The 20192-nt window shown below is 36.5% G+C and overlaps 1 protein-coding gene across 1 annotated transcript in view; it reads right to left on the bottom strand.

Moving 5' to 3' along the window:
• adarb2 (adenosine deaminase RNA specific B2 (inactive)) overlaps window positions 1-20192 on the bottom strand; it is a 244654-nt gene that overhangs the window by 9495 nt on the left and 214967 nt on the right. The window contains exons 6-8 of the mRNA XM_073830458.1: window positions 17404-17555; window positions 14102-14270; window positions 1924-2105 (exon numbers count right to left, since the gene is read on the bottom strand). Of these exons, the coding sequence (XP_073686559.1) occupies window positions 1924-2105; window positions 14102-14270; window positions 17404-17555 (503 nt within the window). The remainder of the gene's footprint in view (window positions 1-1923; window positions 2106-14101; window positions 14271-17403; window positions 17556-20192) is intronic.

Genomic DNA, 20192 nt, shown 5'->3' with positions numbered 1-20192 from the left:
AATTCTCTGGACTCTCTAAGCCAATAATTATCCAAAAAATTACCCTTTGGGAGGCCATAACGGCGTCGCTTAGAAAAGGGGCCTGTCCAAATTTACCCAAAATCCAATAAAACCTAAAGAAAAACTCAAAACTTCACAAAACCAGCTGAGCACATGCGACTGGGTTTAAGTTTTAAGGGGATCGGACCACAAGTTGGTTGTATAACAGTCATAAACGTTACGTTAACATATTTCTAAAGCATTACCTATATTTGCCAAAAAATGCTTTTTTAAATTATTAATTTAGTTAGTGACAGGCTTGCTAAATATACAGAATGTGAAAGCTGAATAAATAAGCTTTCAATTGATGTATGGTTTGTTATGACAATATTTGAAAAAATCGTGAATCCGAGGGTGCAAAAAAAAAAAGAAGAAAAATCTAAATATTGAGAAAATTGCCTTTAAAGCTGTCCAAATGAATTTCTTAGCAATACATATTACTAAGCAAAAATTACATTTGGCTATATTTACAGTACGAAATGTACAAAAATCTTAATGGAACTTGACCTTTCATTAATATCCTAATAATTTTTGGCATTAATGAAAAATCGATAACTTTGACCCATACAATGTACTATGGCTACTGCTACAAATATATGTACTACTTATGGTTTTGTGGTCCAGAGTTTTCATCTCATACAGTCTATATAAAATTTGAATGGTATTTCTCAAGCCAAGCACCTTCATATTTGCACATTTATTAAATATACCTTATTTGTAAACATGCTGTTGTTTGGAGACTCGATTTAACATTTGTGTAATAAAATGCAACCTGCATTTATTAAAGTACAATTTAATGACCTCCCCTGTGCACAACTGAATCTAAATAATGAGTCATAGAAAAAGTTTGAAGGAAATACCAGTCGTTTTTATTTTCCCCTCAAGCTGTCTTCATTTACTGTCACTAATGATGTTGTCTATACATCAAGCAGAGTATTTTACACTAGATTGCTGCTAGAGCACTAAATATGACGCTGTATTTAAGATAATATAAAGCATCTAAGTGTTTAGTCCAAGTATGACCACTGAGGACAGGACTTTAGCTTCCTGACTGAAGGGGGCATTTGCTTTCCTTGTGATAAGAGATCTCGACCGCTTCTTGGGAACTCTGCGCCCTTTATGATGGCGATGCCTAAAATAACCAGCCCATTTTCCCCAACAAGAGAATCCAGACAAAGGAACAGAAGCTCATCAATGGTGGTGAAAGGGGCCGTGCCGGAGACGTGCGGCCCACTGGGCGTGAGAGGAAGAGCGAATGGATCGCTCTTCTCTTCAATGGCAGTGATAAGGTGTTTGATGAGATTGATTTGGAGGATGGGTAGATCCAATAGAGCAGTCCGTCTGCCATACTGAGGCTCAGGAGAGCAGTTTAACAAAGTGATGGAGCGAGACAGAGTGTCCTCCATGCGCATAAGGTCACGTCTGCTAACGCATTGGCAGGGTCTGATGTTTAACGGTGCATTCAAGCCATACATTTTATTAATATGCGTGTTCCCTTGGAATCAAACCCACAACCTTGAGTTTGCTAGTGTAACTGGTCCTACTTGCACAGCTCCAAACGGGATTCAAACCAGCATGAGAGGTGCTAACAAGTCACTAAAGAGCATCTCGAGGCTAGGAGAGTGAGGTTTACAAGCAAAGCTCTTACTGCACAGTTCTTGGCCTCTATTACTCTCACACCCTCTTTAGCCTCTCATGCCAGTTGTTGATGAGGTGCGAGTTAGACTAGTTACATTCGTACCCTGCTCTACAGGGATCTACAGGTCAGCAGGCACCTTCAAATTTTATGCCAACAGAACAAATAAAACACTGCTGTTAAATATTATTGTTCAGAGTCTATCTAACATTTAGGAAGTGAATGAAGAAAAGGTTTAAAGGAAATACCACTGAGTAAAGGCTGGTTGCGGTGGTAGCAGGTGGGCAGAGGTCCGACTCTCTCAAGCCTGTGGTTCATCATCCTAGAGAAGTGACCCGTGTGTCTCAGGCTGCCCACCGTCAGGCTGTACAGATACACCGGCTCCACAAAATGACTAAGCAGCGCCCCCTGCAGACCGAGCACATTCCACCTGTTGAGAGTGCAGAGGGGTTAGGAAAGGTGTAGTCTCGTAATGTTGAGTAAAACATTACAGGATTTTTCTCCATATAGTGGACTTCAATGGGGATCAATAAGTTGAAGGTCCAAATTGCAGTTTCAATGCTCTCAAGGGCTCTGCACGATCACAGCCGAGTAATAAGGACCTCATCTAATGAAACGATCAGTTATTAAAAAAAAAAAAAAAAAAAAATTATATACTTTGTAAGCACAAATGCTCGTCTTGCACTGGCTCCGCAATCCGTGTCCACAACTTCACACATTACGGAATCATGTCAAGGTCACACGCTTAGTTCTTCGTCTGTGTACTCCAGTTCAAAAAGTTAGGATAGAGTGAGAAAAATTCCATTTTCTCTTCCAACTTCAAAATCGTCAGACGTTGTTTTACCTTTTTTTGTAAAGGGCATTTGACTTTCTTTGCGCATTCGCTTTGTAAACACTGGGTCGCCTAAGTCACGTGACTTTTCCTACATGATTACATTATGCATGAAGTTAGTGTAAGGCTAGCATTTGTGGTTAAAAAGTATATTCATTTTTAATGTTTTAAGAAAATTTCTAATCGTTTCGCTAGACAAGACTCTTATTCCTCGGCTGGGATCGTGAAGCTGCATTGAAACTGCAATTTGGAACTTCAACCCGTTGATCCCCAGCTAAATTTTAATGGTAGTGGGAGAAAAAAAATTGAGTCTAAGATGCATCGCAATTCTCTTTTCAGCGATTCTGAATCAATTCTGAATATTTCAGAATGGAATGTGGTTAAATGCACTTGCATTTAGCAGGACAAAACATCTGATATATCGAAATAGATCTGTGCATTAGTTTGAATGCAGCCTGTTGAAAGCTGCCACTGTCTATGACCTCATCAGTAATAATCAAATGACAGTAATGCTGAGGGAAAAAGAAAAAAAAACAGAAACTATTTTCTGTAAATTTTCAGATACTTAAAGAACACTTATTTTAAATAAGTAATTGTTTTAAAAAGTAGCCTGCTTATAAAAACATAAAGTAAATTTTGCAGAAAATAATTCTGATATAAAATGAAATGAAAACTGAGAATGTGACGCATCGTGATATTTAGTTGATAATGGAAATTGTAATTAAACTGAATCTTGAAACCAGTGAAAATTCACACACCTACTTTTAAGATGGCAGTACTAACATACAGAGATTCCAACTATAAACAAAAAGCATTTAAACTGCAATTTTAGTTCTAAAGATGTATTTGCACAGCAGAAGAATTAATTGAAAAAAAAAAAGTAGATCAAGAATTGTTTTGGAATCAGATCGTGACTCCCAGAATCGGATCAGATCTTGAAGTGCCTGAAAAAATTCCCACCCCTAAAATTTTGTGGGCAAAGTAAGGTCAATTGTCCATTTTTAATTGACTGCAATAACACAACTTACACAGAAGGCATTTTCAAACCAAACATATTTCTGTTGGTCAACGTGATGAATCAGCACGAGCAACTTAAATATGTTCCAAAATCTGTTTCACCCTCATGCGAAATTCCTGATCAAGTGGTTTCCTAGATAAATGACTAAATTTGGCCTGCAAATATGCCTGTACCTTTAAAAAAATCCTTTTAAACCACATTTTGCTACATAAATGTGTTTTCTAGTGACTTCAGAAGTGCTCTTTGTTAACACAGTTCTTTGCAAACAATGTAGACCCTGAAATTACATTAATGACAGCCAATCAGATTGAAGCTTGTGATTTCAGCAAATGTATACCTCTTTTCATGTGCAATATGCATTAGACTGCCTGTAAATGCTCCACTGACAATTAATTTGAAATTACTGAATAATTTAGTATCTACAAAGCATTAAAAGTTGGAATAGATAGATACAGTTGAGGTCAAAAGTTTACATACACCTTGCAGAATCTGCAAAATGTTCATTATTTTATCAAAATAAGAGGGACTATAAAAATGCATGTTAATATTTATTTAGTACTGACTCGCATAAGATATTTCACATAAAAAGGGGTGTGAAAACTTTCAATTTGAAGATCAGGGTAAACTGAATTTGCCTTCTGGGAATAATGCAAGTATGTTTTGTAGCTTCTGAAGGGCAGTACTAAATAAAACAAATATTTTTTTTTAGGCAAAACAAGAAAAATGTAGCTCTTCAATGCACATCTTCATTCTGTTCAAAGGTTTACACCCCTGGCTCTTAGTGAATTGTTTTTTCTTTTTTCTTGTGGAGCATCAGTGAGTATTTGAAACATCTGTAATAGTTGCATATGTGTCCCTCAGGTGTCCTCAGTGTAAAAAGATGGATCTCAAAAATCATACAGTCGTTTTTGGAATAGGTTCAAGTAAACAAAAATGCTGACGAAAACGAAATAATTTGTGGGACCTGAAGGATTTTTCTGAAGAACAGTGGACAGTTTAGTTGTTCAGGACAAACAACAGACTCATGAAAAACTACTTAAAAACACACACACACACACACACACACACACACACACACACACACACACACACACACACACACACACACACACACACACACACACACACACACACACACACAAAAAAACACAAAGCTGTGGATTATTCAGGTAACAGCACAGTATTAAGAATAAAGCATATGTAAACTTTTGAACATGATCATTTTTATAAATTAAACTATTATTTTCTCTTGTGGACTATATGTAAATGTCTTTTATGTGAAATATCTTATTCAGGTCAGTACTAAATAAAAAAGAACATGCAATTTGTATGATCCTTATTATTTTGGTAAATAATAATTCACATTTTGCAGATTCTGCAAGGTGTATGTAAACATTTGACTTCAACTATAGATAGATAGATGGATAATTATTGCATTTGATTACAGGCTAAATTCAGAATTCAGAATATCACCAGACACAATAAACATTCTGTTTTTAACCTTAGACCGTAAGCTAATGCATTTATGAAAAGCGCAATCATTTACAAATATTAAGCAGCTAATTTTTACATCATTGTTCTTTTGCTTAATTAATGTCTCTTTATCATGCCGGTAATGATTGCAGGCGCCTCTCTCTCTCTTTTGTTCATCCCTGTTCATGACTAATAAGCCATTATAGTTTTTGCTTTCCCAAGCAGTCAATTAACACAAGCCTCTCTTCAAGAGCTGTGGCCCAGCGTCTCTAATATGGATCCGTTTACCTGAGCAACAATCTGCTTGTGGAATCTCCTGCTTTTCCAGACAAAATGATTTTTTATTCTCTCCCTTTCCCCTTTCCGTCTCAGATTCTACCAAAACAGAAAACGATTTGGCCTTGCAATATTAATTTCCCCAGGAGGCAAGGCTGTGAATTAGAAACATCTTTTAATTCTCTTGCAAGAAAAGCCATCTGGCTGCTGTAGAAACGTAACGGGGCGACCCTCCCTCGTACCCTCCTCCTAACCTCCCTCGCCCCCCGTCTCGCTCTCTCCCAGCACCCCCTCCAGTGCTGTAAAACGGCAGGCCATTAAAGTAATGTGTTCATCTACATAAAACTCAAATGGAATATGACGGATCATATTCACAGGCATGCCATTTATGCCTTCAATTAAAGCACTCATCAACTTAATTAAACATCCACTCCACTCAATCAGCTCGGCATACCTTACTGCCTCCGAACAATAACGACACCTATCATAACTCCGCAAAAGTAAGAAGCTCACTGTATCGCGTCCAGACACAGAAATCAATCAGGTGTATCACCTACACTTAAACACACACCATTATGATACATAAATTATGACAAATGCCTTTTTATAGACATATATAAAATCAGTATGTCATATAAATATTTACTGGAAGCAAAAAAACAGATTTCAAATTTTTTTGCAATGTACAGTCGTGGCCAAAAGTTTTGAGAATGACACAAATGATAGTTTTCACAAAGTTTGCTGCTAAACTGCTTTTAGATCTTTGTTTCAGTTGTTTCTGTGACGTACTGAAATATAATTACAAGCACTTCATACGTTTCAAAGGCTTTTATCGACAATTACATGACATTTATGCAAAGAGTCAGTATTTGCAGTGTTGGCCCTTCTTTTTCAGGACCTCTGCAATTGGACTGGGCATGCTCTCAATCAACTTCTGGGCCAAATCCTGACTGATAGCAACCCATTCTTTCATAATCACTTCTTGGAGTTTGTCAGAATTAGTGGGTTTTTGTTTGTCCACCTGCCTCTTGAGGATTGACCACAAGTTCTCAATGGGATTAAGATCTGGGGAGTTTCCAGGCCATGGACCCAAAATTTCAACGTTTTGGTCCCCGAGCCACTTAGTTATCACTTTTGCCTTATGGCACGGTGCTCCATCGTGCTGGAAAATGCATTGTTCTTCACCAAACTGTTGTTGGATTGTTGGAAGAAGTTGCTGTTGGAGGGTGTTTTGGTACCATTCTTTATTCATGGCTGTGTTTTTGGGGAAAATTGTGAGTGAGCCCACTCCCTTGGACGAGAAGCAACCCCACACATGAATGGTCTCAGGATGCTTTACTGTTGGCATGACACAGGACTGATGGTAGCGTTCACCTTTTCTTCTCCGGACAAGCCTTTTTCCAGATGCCCCAAACAATTGGAAAGAGGCTTCATCGGAGAATATGACTTTGCCCCAGTCCTCAGCAGTCCATTCGCCATAGTTTTTGCAGAAGATCAATCTGTCCCTGATGTTGTTGTTTTTTTGGAGAGAAGTGGCTTCTTTGCTTCCCTTCTTGACACCAGGCCATCTTCCAAAAGTCTTGGCCTCACTGTGCGTCCAGATGCGCTCACACCTGCCTGCTGCCATTCCTGAGCAAGCTCTGCACTGGTGGCACTCCGATCCCGCAGCTGAATCCTCTTTAGGAGACCATCCTGGCGCTTACTGGACTTTCTTGGACGCCCTGAAGCCTTCTTATCAATGCAGTGGAAAGTTTTTTTCGGGATTAAGTTAATTTTCATGGCAATGAAGGACTATGCAATTCATCTGATCACTCTTCATAACATATGCAAATTGCTATTATAAAAACTTAAGCAGCAACTTTTCCAATTTCCAAATATTTATGTAATTCTCAAAACTTTTGGCCACGACTGTAGTTGCACTGGGATCCTATTATCACAGAATAGGTTTCCTGTGGTCGAACAGAGGCAGCGGAGGCGCACGGGAGGGTGAGATGGAGGATAATGATGTGAGGTCAGGGAAGATGATGAAGGGATGAAAAAAATGAGTGCGACTAAGGATGAAAAACAGGGTGAGCTGGTTGAGGGCAGTGGAGATGAATGGAGTTGGTCTATAAGGGACTATAAGGACTTTAAACCTCTTTTCCAGCCTGCTCTTGATGGTGACCTTGATCAACGGCCCCTCTGAGTTGTGGGCTCAACAAAAGAGCGGGATAACTCAACGGGATATAGAATGGAAAAGGAGTGGCACTCAGGAGAAAAAAAAAGAAGCTCTGGATGCTCTATTTTGTCTTATTCTGTGTGTTTTTTCAAAAGTAATTACTTTAACCCTGCAGGATGACCTAGCCAGATAGAATCAGACCCTTGTGGTCTTGGCCGATGCAATCTGATTGGTCAAATTAATGGCCCAGGGGAGAGAGCTTCACCTTAATGTGACTCTGTGTCGCTGAGCCCAGCCAAACGTACACACATTACGTGCAGGGCTGGGTGAAAAAGATACTGGTAGGCATTTTTTTTTTAAACTGGTACACATTTAAGTATTGATTCTATTGTGATTGTGTAAAATGCTCCTTATTAATAGGGAAAGCAAATGAAGAGCAGCTTGCTAGGGGAAAAAAGGTGCATTCTCTGTGCTATGCTCTGAGAAGCATTCATACTTTTGTGAATCAGGTGAAAACATGCATAGGTCATTTCACTGCAAATTCAAAGGAAAAAAAAAAGAAGTTATATACTGCATAAAGAAAACTAAGATTTTTTAAAAGAAGATTAAAATGCAATTTAAATTTAATTATTATAATGCAAAAAAAATTATAATAAAAAAAAAAAAAAAAAAAAAAAATATATATATATATATATATATATATATATATATATATATATATATATATATATATATATATACACACACACACACACACAAAAAAATTAAAGGCAAAAAGAGGCAAAAAAAAATGTATTGCAGTTTGTATTGTATGACGGCATTTTAGTGCCATGTTAAAAAATACAAAAATCTAAAATTATGATATTAAAGCTGTAATATTTTAAGAATAAAATCAAAATATTTTAAGAATAAATGCCACAAAAACATCTATGGCATCCAATCTTTCATTCCGCACATGTATTTAATTAAAAACAACAATAAAATGTTAAAGGTTGAAGTGGACTCTAACACGTTAACATAAGTTATATTGTTGTCTTTTCTGAGCTATATAAGTCACTATTCACAAGCTGTTTTATTCACAGTATAATAGAGTAAATGATTGGAAATAATATTTAACGTCTTCCATTCATTATTTGTAGCGCACCAGCCACCCAGTAATTGCAATGATTTTGTGCTTTGTTGCTTTTAATATAACAAAGCACTTTTAATATTATACAGATTATAAATGTGTTTTTCCTCTTTATTAAAATTTTTATTTAAGCACAATATAAATGTGAAGGAACATCAGAAGGAATGAAAAACAAAAGTATAGCCTAATTTACTGAAATAAATGTTTCGCTGTAATTGGAAAGATGACAGATTCACATGCCGCTTAAACTGAGGCGAATACAGCGATCTGTCATGCCACATTAAAGAGTGTGAAAAACACATTATTGTAATAGACACATTGTTTGTATTTTGCTATAAAACTGACAGATTTTCTCCCAGTGCTCCCAATCTGGGACATTTGCTTGCGCAATAGGCTAGAATATGCTCTCAAAATATTATAACTTTAATCTCGTAATTGCTACTAATTAATTCTTGTAATTTTGACTTTATTCTCAAATTATTTTGACTTTATTTTCAAATTATTTTGACTTTATTCTCAAAATATTTTGGCTTTATTCTCAAATTATTTTGACTTTATTCTCAAATTATTTTGACTTTTATTCTCAAATTATTTTGACTTTTTTTCTCAAATTATTTTGACTTTATTCTCAAATTATTTTGGCTTTATTCTCAAAATATTTTGGCTTTATTCTCAAATTATTTTGACTTTATTCTCAAATTATTTTGACTTTATTCTCAAAATATTTTGGCTTTTTTTCTCAAAACATTTAGACTTTTTTCTCAAATTATTTTGACTTTTTTCTCAAATTATTTTGACTTTTTTCTCAAATTAATTTGACTTTTTTCTCAAATTATTTTGACTTTTTTTCTCAAATTATTTTGACTTTATTCTCAAATTATTTTGACTTTATTCTCAAATTATTTTGACTTTTTTTCTCAAAATATTTTGGCTTTATTCTCAAATTATTTTGACTTTATTCTCAAAATATTTTGGCTTTATTCTCACAATATTTTGACTTTTCTCAAAATATTTTGACTTTATTCTTGAAACACTTCGAATTTAGTCTTATAATTTTTACTTTATTTTCTAAACTTTTGACTTAATTCTCATAATTTTGACTTTATTGTGGAAATATTTCGACTTGATTCTCGTAATGTTACGACTTTAATTTCATAATCTTAGATTTTTTTTTAAAATGGCACTAAAATGCCATTGTATTATTGTAATACAGTATTGCAGTAATGAGAATCTAATGAGAATCACAAAATAATTGAGAAAAGAAGAGTTTATAAGGGACAATGTACTAATTGTCATGCAAATAATGCATGAAAGTTAAAACCAACATTGCAAATGCAAAACACAGTTTCTTATTTTAATAATTTTAGTCAAAATGACATTTTGAGAATATTTAACTCCATATTAACCCTAAATCCATGACATTAACCTATCACAGCTTTGACTTCTGCTTACATGTGTGTTTAACAGTACAAGTAATCAGAAACGTTCACAATCACACTTCTCAGGTTGTCAAAGCTCAAAGAAACAAACAGAAGCCAACTGATTGTGGTAATTAAATCAAGCATATGGCAGCCAGCTCAAACACAGCTGTGTGTGTTGAAGACATGAGTGTGTGTGTGTGTGTGTGTGTGTGTGTGTGTGTGTGTGTGTGTGTGTGTGTGTGTGTGTGTGTGTGTGTGTGTGTGTGTGTGTGTGTAAAATCTCTGGGCAGTGCGATTCACACATTCATAGAAGGTGTGGAGTGAGTGTCAACAAGACAGAAGTGTGAAAGAGACACAATGTTTGAAACTGAAGTAAATCACACTCTATACGCGAAACGCCTCGGCAAATATCCATGTGCTCACATCACCTGTTACACTAACTGCAGTGTCATTCTGATGTCCAATTAAGCTCTAAGGGAGACTTTAAGACATGACTAAACGTCTCAGGAGAGAGGGAAACTACACTAAAGTTGATTAATCTGCACCAACTGAATATTTAACAAACCAATAATACTTATATAAATTATAGTTTTTAAAACAAGGATGCACTGAATTCAGGAAGTAAAGACATGTATAATGTTAAAAAATATTTCTATTTCAAAGAAATGCTGTTTTTTGCATTTTATTTTCATCAAAGAATCCTAAAAAATTAAATATATCCAGTTTCCACAAAAATATGAAACTGTTTTTAACATAGATAAAAATATGAAATGTTTTTTTAAGAAGCAAACCAGCATATTAGAATAATTTCTGAAGGATCATGTGACACTGAAGACTGGAGTAATGATGCTGAAAATTCAGCTTTAATCACATGAATAAATTACATTTTAAAATACAGTCGAATGAAAAAACACTTATTTAGGATTTTAATAATATTACTGTTTTACTGTGTTTTTTTAATTAAATAATGAAAAAAGTACACTGATAATTCATGAATGTGCATTAAGAAATAATAATATTAATTTTGATTTCAAGTTGATTTAAAAACATCCCTACTAATAATATAAACAGCTGCAGTCTTAGGTACACGGAAAATACAGAACGCCCATGAGAACGCAGATTAAAACTGACGTGTCCTATACAGAAGCTAATTATTGAAGGATTATCAATCAAAGCACAGGCATCGTCAGAAGACAATAATGGTGATCATTCCAGTCCCAAACACCGTCGGTTTGGATAACTCCCTTCCTCAAGGCAAATATCACGCCAACCTTTCCCTCGGCCATTATAAATGGCGTATAAAAGTCGCCCTATTTAAACGAAGCTATCTCGTCCTCATAAAAACTAATCCTCTAATAAAGGTAAACCTTAAACCAATACACTGTCCAGCACTTCACAAATCACACTTCAGAAAGGGTCCGTCTATGCTCAGAGGTGGCATGCCAAAAATGGCCAAAATGGCACAATATCACCTTGAACACATCATTTATACGGCAGGATATAATGTCAGATCCATTTCAACACATACATCATTTTTCGAAGCTAATTTTTTTACATAATCAAGTGTCAGATTATGATTTCCGACTAGTGCAACATGTTACTTAATAAAGGCAAAAGGTGTAAACTATAATTCAAAAGTTTTTAGTCAGTTTCTTTCATTTAAATTTGATACTTTATTCATTTAAGATGCAAGTGATATTTACAACCTGATTTCATGAAGAAAACGTACCTGTGGGAACTTTTTCACAAGATGCAAAATGCGCTCCGCCATGCACGTTTCGTGATATAATCGATGCGAAATGTCCACTAAGTGGCATTTAAAGACTGTTTGTTTTTTTTCCAGGAACAGATGAACGTCAATATGGTACGTTTTATGTGACGTTGGTTTTGTACGTGTCACTGCAGTTCTTTTGAGTAGAGCTATAAGTTTAAAATAGTTTTAAAATAACGTACCATCCGCACTACACCTAGTGCTTAATTTGTTATTAATAATTAATAATTGCCGGATCCAAAACAGTAGTTAAAAGGCACTCTGATCAACACTGTCAATACAACTTCAGATTTCCCGGAACATTTAGTGACGCCATTAAACGGTGATGCCGCAATTATAAAAGCATCGTTTACTAGTTTCTGCATGGACTGCATATCCTAGAACACAGGTTTTCAAACCCTGGGTCAAAAATAGGTCACCAGGATGATGGAAAATGCAAGTTACATTAAAAATAAAATTAGTTGTCATATAAAACAAAATACAATCATAGAAAGGTATAAATATGCGAAATATATCTGACTTAAATAATTAACAGATTTAAAATAGATGTGAGGCGCGGTGCTGTGCAAACAAGTTCACGACCAGGAAACTGAGAACCGAGATGACAGAACGCGGATCCTGTTTGTTTGCTTTATTTTACGAAAGCTCTATGTTTTCACTGTGAGCATGCAAAAATAAATCGAATTATGTCCAACTCTTATTTGAATGACCAAAAATAGTTGCGCACACACACACACCACATATTCTAGCTATTCAAACTTGACATTTCAGTCTGTACATTATCAAAATAAAAACATAACATGTAAAATGTTACTCTGGTCAATTTAAGTAGTCCGTAGCCTAGTATAACCGGTCCACTCTGCTGTTATGCCAAGCACATTTTCTGCTGAAGAGGATATTTTTTTCCATTGATATATGAACGAGGACAAAGATTAGTCTACATTATAAATAATAGTTTATCATTCAAATACATTGCGAATATGGAAACATTTGGATTTGTGCCAAATTACAGAGGTATGTGAGCCCAACGGCTGGTACTTTCAGTTTTGCTTTATTTTGGTTTCTTAGCTTTATATATATATATTTTCCATTCATATTCTGTTCTGAATACCGTTACATTTAAATAATTTGTTTTGGAGTCAGGGGAACTAACGTATAGCTATGTTTATAGTGTTTATACAATATTTTTCTTGATCTGGTATTATTTCTGATATGATTACACTCTCTCTCTAAACATACCTCTGCTCACTATATATGTTTTGCGAGCAGTGCATGTTTGGAGAGAGTGGGTTAAGCAGTAAGCACCAATCGATGAGAGCGATTTTGAATTTAAAAAAGCTGATTGGTCAAAAGTATGTTGAGGACCAATACATATCATCCAAATACATCTACATAAACCCCTACTTGCCCTGTCTTGTATGCACGCATGCACTGTCACGATCTAATGCACTTGTTAATGCCAGATCTTTAAAAACAAATACCGTAAAAATACAAAATCTGACAAATCCCGAAACAGGATCCGGCTCAAATTAAGCACTGACTACACCTAAACCTACCCAAAAGTATGAACAAAAGAGAATGTGACATAAAATCGCAAGCATGCTGTTTTAACTTGTTTTTTGATCTTTCATCTCTTTCATCGTAAGTCATGTGGAACATATGGAGCTGTGATCATAACTGCGTACGAAAACGTTTACAAGGGCTCACTGTTTTAACGCCTCTAGTGTTCATTTCTGTTGGAAAGTGCATGAAAGTGATTATGTATTGTTACTATTTTTTGCCTTGCGAAGAAGTTCCCACAGGTACGTTTTAATCTTGAGATAAGGTAGGATATGTATAATGACTTTTATAATGTTACAAAAACTGTTAGAACAGTTCTTCCCCAGGATTCTTAATAAACAGAATTTTCTATTTATTAAGAATCCTGGGGAAATGTATCTGCAAAATGTTTCCAAAAAAATATAAAGCAGCACAATTGTTTTTACCACTGATACTAATAAAAAAAAATCTATCTTGAGCTGCAAATCAGCATATTAAAATGATTTCTGAATGATCAAGTGACACTGAATTGAAAGTGCATTGAAAGCAAATTCTAAAACACTTTTTACTTCTAAAATGAACACTGTAACAAGATCCAGTCTGTTCCAAATAGGAACTGGCTTTGAATTTAAAACACTTCAGTTCAGACCAACATCTCTATCATTTCAGTCTGGGATCAAACCTTTCATTTACTGTCTTCTCATAGCAGGAATATCCAGAGACACACAGCTGAGACCCATGTTTGATTACTGTCTTTTCTTTGTACAGAAGTTCAAAAGTGAAAGTTGAATTGTGCTTCTGATACTGACCTGGAAATCTTGTCTGTGCATGACATGGTGATGAGACGTTCTCCTTGAAGGACTCCGTCCCACGTCTGAACGGGCCCTGTGGACTTCACAGGTAGCGTACCCTCCCCTGATTCAATCTTTGTCCGTAAGTGGCTGTGAAACTTCTTCACCAAGTGTCTGTTGCTGTGCACTGCAGAAAATCCAAAGTAAACTAAATCTATTTAGTTATTCAAAAACACACTTCAAAAATCATACATACAATAAAACAACCTTTGTCTGAAAAGTCTCTCATGACTGTGTGACAAGGTCAGTATGTCTCTTAAAAAAATGTTTTCTGACAAGGCAGTTAGCTCAGGCTTTAAAATGTGAAGTGGTGCAATTCTCTCAAATTTTGAATAAATATTAATTGTTAATGATATTTGTGAGAAATTAAAAAAAATGGTTTATAAGCGAACATGCCTTTTATAATAATTGTAATGATAATAATGATTTTTATACACACAGACTAAGATTTATGTGGATTCAGTAAGGAATAATTGACGACGGGAAGTAGAATTCTTAGAAAATAATGCACACCCGAGGTGGTGATGCGGTCACGACGCGAAGATTCAAATGATGTTCAGACCAGTGTTGTTTTCGTCAACGGTGACGATGACGAAATCATTTCGTTGACGCTACTTTTTTTCATGGCGATAACGAGACGATGATGAGATAAAAATGGCTCGTTGATGACTAAAACATGACGAGACGTGTGTGAGTTTTCATTGACGAGACGAGAATAGACGAAAATGTTAGTGGGTGGTCCGTCAGACGTTTAAAATGCATGACATTTCTGCTTATTGTGCATGCCAATTACAACCTAAAAGGTATCTGCCGCTATAGCAAGCCGTATTAGCATTAAATACTCTTTGCCATACTAGTATGGCAAGCCGTTTTAGCATTCTATCCATGTTTGGTTACGCCCACCACCTGGTGTGCAGCGCACAACGTGCTCAACACGTCACATTGTTGGCACTCAGACAGACAGACGATTAACCATTTAAGGGGGGTGAGTGAGGCCAAGTATGGTGACCCATACAAGGAATTTGTGCTCTGCATTTAACCCATCCAAGTGCGCACACACACAGTAGTGAACACACACACACCGTGAACACACACCCGGAGCAGTGGGCAGCCATTGCTGCGGCGCCCGGGGAGCAGTTGGGGGATCGGTGCCTTGCTCAAGGGACTCACCTCAGTCGTGGTATTGAGGGTGGAGAGAGTGCTGTACATTCACTCCCCCCACCTACAATCCCTGCCGGACCTGAGACTCGAACCTGCAACCTTTGGGTTACAAGTCCGAATCTCTAACCATTAGGCCACGGCTGCCCCAACCATGATGGGTGATCGCAAACGGCGAGAGGATCTATGGGTGTATTTCAATTATGTCTTTTATGTCTAAAACCATTCCTTCGTTATTGTAATTTTTGGTGAAAATAGTCGATCCGGAAGCTCACATTGTGTTGAACTATAGATCTGCTATTTTCACAACTTATAAGTGACACTACCCAACAGCAAAATACTTACTGACCTACAATAATTTGTTAAAAGACTACTTTTTCCCCTTTTTTTGACTAAAACTAGACTAAAACCTTTTTGACTTTTCGTCGACTAAAATTGGACTAAAACTATCACATATAGAAGTGACTAAAATTGGACTAAAACTAATAAGCATTTTAGTCCAAAAGACTAAGGCTAAGACTAAATCTAAGATGGTTGTCAAAAACAACACTGGTTCAGACAAATGGTGCTCTTCTGAACTTTCTATTCATCAAAGAAACCTCAAAAGATCAACTGTTTTCAATATAGTAATAATAATAATAATAATAATAATAATAATAATAATAATAATAATAATAATATTTGAGCAGAGAATCAGAATATTAGAATTATTCCTGAAGAATCATGTGACTGGAGTAAAGATACAAAAAAATCAGCTTTGAAATCACAGGAATACATTACATCTTAAAATAAATTAAATTATAAAACAGTTGCTTTAAATAGTAAAAAAAAAATTCAAAATATCACTATTTGTACTGTACTCAAACTTGGATCAAATAAACGCAGGCTTGGAGAGCAAAAGAGACTCTCAAAATTTACTGTTCAAAAACTTTTGACTGGTATATGAATGAATCCATTCCATTCAATATTTCAAACTAATTTAGCATAATTTAGCTGGTTTAATTTTTCCAGAAATTATCTGGAAAAATTGTCTGTTAAAACACCTTAATGAGGAATAAATTTGCTTCTTAAAAATATTGTCAGATTTATTAATTATTTATTTTGTATATATTTTTTACAGACTTGTGGATTCATGTTTTTATCAGCAGTTTGGACTCTCATTCTGACGGCACCCATTCACTACAGAGGATCCATTGGTGAGCAAGTGATGGAATGCTATTTTTCTTCAAATCTGATGAAGAAACAAACTCATCAACATCTTGGATGGCCTAACGGTGTGTTCACATGGGGCGACAGCGTCAACGCTTCCCATTGACTTTAAATGGGTGAAGAATTGTGGATCCGTCGGCGGCGCTTCACTGGCTTTGCTCGCGGCAGAAGGTGAGAATTTTTCAACTTCTGCCGCGAGCAATGCCAGTGAAGCGCCGCCGACGGAAGCTTCAGCCAATCAGGATCGCTCTATGCAAATACAGTAGCCAGGCAGCAGCCAATCACGTTCATCCTGTTCAAGAGCAGCAAACTGAGGATAATTTTAAATTTTCTTATGATGTTATGACCATAACGTCAGTGCCAAACTTCAGCCACGCCTTCCGTCAAGCGTTGACGCTGATGCCCCGTGTGAACACACCGTAAAGGTGAGTAAATATTCAGCAAATGTATATTTTTGGGTAAACTACCCCTTTAAAGTCTTAAAAATAGAGTTAGTCCTACTGAAGCTCAAAAAATGATGAGAAGTTTCAGTATGAAGCCAAGAAATAATTTGATTTGCTTAACCATTATGGTCCTGTTTAACCTCCTATGGCATACAAGAATATAAGGACTTAATTAATTTAGCTTATCTTAGCTTTCAATGTTTGAATGCAATGCAAAGTGAAAAGAAACTTTTTTACCTTGAAAAAAAAAAAAAAACATTTAATTAAAAGAAAAAAAAAACTCAATAATAAATGAGTGCAAGGAAAATATGTTGCCCTACATGACATTGTTAATTATTAAATGAATTTAAACTTGTCTTAAAAATTAAATAAAACTCTTTCAAATCCACTGTAAAAAGTCGAACAATATGAAGAAGAGCAGATGAGATACAGACAATTGAAGAAACTTACAATCGGAGGTGATTTCATACGGCGAGTTCACACGGGCGTCCCCGCAGGGCGACGTACTGATGTACATGTGAAAGAGGACGTTCTCTCTGAGTCTCAAACAGGAATCTTTGTGCCGGACGAAGATCGATTGCTCCCAGTCCTCTTCCCTTTTGCTTCAGAGTGATCACAGACCCGCAGGCGAGGAGAGAGAACAGAAAAGGGAGACGTGAGAAACAGCCACGTCTGAAAGCGTTCAGCGCTCACATTCCGGGCTAATAATGGGCCGAAGACACAAAGGAGACAAATATTGGCCTTGCCGCGACCAAGGCTAGTTCCGTCACTGTCACATTCCCCTCTCGCGCGCTCTCCCTCTCTCTGGTACACAATCTCAAATCATTACTCTGTCAGAACAAGGCGAATATAAATGGCCGAGACAACAGCGAGCTGTAATTCTTTAACCCGGATGATCTGTAGCTAGTCAGCTGTAGGGAGGACACGTCGTTTCCCGCAGAGCCGCCCCACTTTTACACATATCATCATAATTAGCATTAATGCCTCACTGTGACATCTTACAAAAGACGTCTCGGAATAGTGCACGAGGTGAACTGTGCACGGGGAGCGCATTACATTCGCAAACATCATCGTCGCTAATTGGCACCTAAGCTGTGCTAATTACGCAAATGACCTGCGATGTCAAGGGTGGAGTCGCGCCGCTCCAGATCTGTCTACTGAGGAAGGTGCTGATGGCCGTTGTGGTATTTTATTTGCCTGAACATAATGACTTATCTTCCAAACTAGACTCCAGACTCAGCCAAACGGGCCCATTTAGTCGCAGATAATGCACTCTGGGAAGACGCGTATGCAAATATGACATTACAGGAGGCTTTTCTATGCAGCAATCTGCTACATCGCAGAAGACATTTAGAGTCTTTCCTGCCGCACAATGATACCTCCAACACCAGACCCGACTCAAATGATAATGCGGAGTCTTTATGAACGAAGAATTAACACTTTGGAAAGTACATCCAAGTCCTTTGTTGGGTGTGAAATGTGCTTCATCAAGAAAATGTGTTGTTTGCTTAAAGCTCCAAGGGAGTTTTTCAGGTTCAATATGTGTTAAGCTCTCTTGACAACCTCTGTGACATACTGTTGATTAGTGCAGAAAATAATTCCGACTCTGTGTGAAAAAATGAACAAATATCTTGTTTACAAGTTAAATGCAAGGTAGGTGATTTGGTTCAAAAACATCTTTTGTTATGTTGGTTAAAATCTCTTCACAACCCGATAATAATCACTTAGTTAAGTGGTCTAAATATGTATTAATATCGTCTGTGGAAGGTGTAGGACCACAAATTGTTCAACCAATCATATCCCTGTTTCCACAGTAAAGAAAAAGATACGCTCTTAAAAATAGGTGCTTTAAAAGGTTCTTCACAGCAATGCCATAGAAGAACCATTTTTGGTTCCACAAAGAACAATTCAGTCAAAGAACCATCTGTCTTACCTTTTATAATCTAAAGAACCTTCTTTCGCCACAAAGAATCTTTCGTGAAACAGAAAGGTTCTTCAGATGTTAAAGGTTCTTAATGGAACCATTTAGACAATAAAGGTTCTTCTACGGCATCGTGAAGCACCTTTATTTTTAAGAGTGTAATTGTAGCCTTGTATCTTACAATTATGACTTTAAAGGTCATTGCACACTAAAGACCATTGCACGCTGAGTATGAAATTTTCGCATTTTACAAAATAAAAATGACCTCACGTTATGTCAATCGAGTTTGCTCACTGCCTCCGAAATTTTCGTCCGTCATAAAAAATTTGGAACAGGTTTGATTTTCAGCGTTTTCACATCTGTAACAAGCATTTTGATAGGAAAGGTCGACAAATACGAGGAAAAAAAAAACAAACAAAAAAAACCAAAAAAACGGAAAAACGCATACGAAAATTTCAAATTTAGTGTGCAAAAGTCCAAAAGTTTTTGTATGCGTTTTTTCTTTTTTTTTCTTTTGTATTCGTCATCCTTTCCTACTAAAATGCTTGCTACGGTTGCGAAAACTTAGAAAATTTAACCTAATCTGATTTTTTTTTTTGAAGGACGAAAGTTTCGGAGGGAGTGTGTAAACGCAATTGACACAACATGAGAAAAATTCTGACTCAGGGTCTAATAAATTCGGACTCAGGGTCTAATTAATTCTTGTAATTGAGACTTTATATCTCCAAATTGTGGCTTTTTGTGACACAATTTGACTTTAAGGGTGTGTTCACGCTTGTCATGTTTGGTTCGATTAAAACGAATGAACCCTGGTGTGCACTAAACAAGTGGACCGAGAACGCTAAAAAGACGGGTCTCGGTCCGCTTCTAAACGAACTCTGGTGTGGTTCAAATGATATATGAATGCAACACAGACCAAATGCTTCTAAATGAACCGAAAACAGGAAGTAATGAAAAGATGCAACGATATGCGACATGATTTCACAAAGGGAACAAGCGGTGAATCCAAAACGAAATGAGCAGAGGGCGAATGTGGAGTAACAAGGTGGTAAAGTGCATTTTATGAGCTCTTTGTGAGTTCTCAGGTGGTGAAAATCAAATAATAGGCCTATACATTCAACAATGAGCAGGCTTAGTCCAGCAGATGTATTGTGTGTATTCGACTTCAAGCGTGATGAGCAGACCGATCAGTGAATGGGTACTTTGATGTAATTCACATGTAGTGCCAATTTAATTCAAACGCACCTTTTCCTTTTGTTTGGAATGTTCGGTGAGTTCCGTCACAAAATATACGTCATTCAGGCCGACCAATCAGGTT

The sequence above is a fragment of the Garra rufa genome, chromosome 24 (assembly GCF_049309525.1).
Source record: "Garra rufa chromosome 24, GarRuf1.0, whole genome shotgun sequence".
Lineage (NCBI taxonomy): Eukaryota > Metazoa > Chordata > Actinopteri > Cypriniformes > Cyprinidae > Garra > Garra rufa.
The sequence above is the reverse complement of the archived record's forward strand: the minus strand, read 5'-3'. Positions and strand labels throughout refer to the sequence as shown.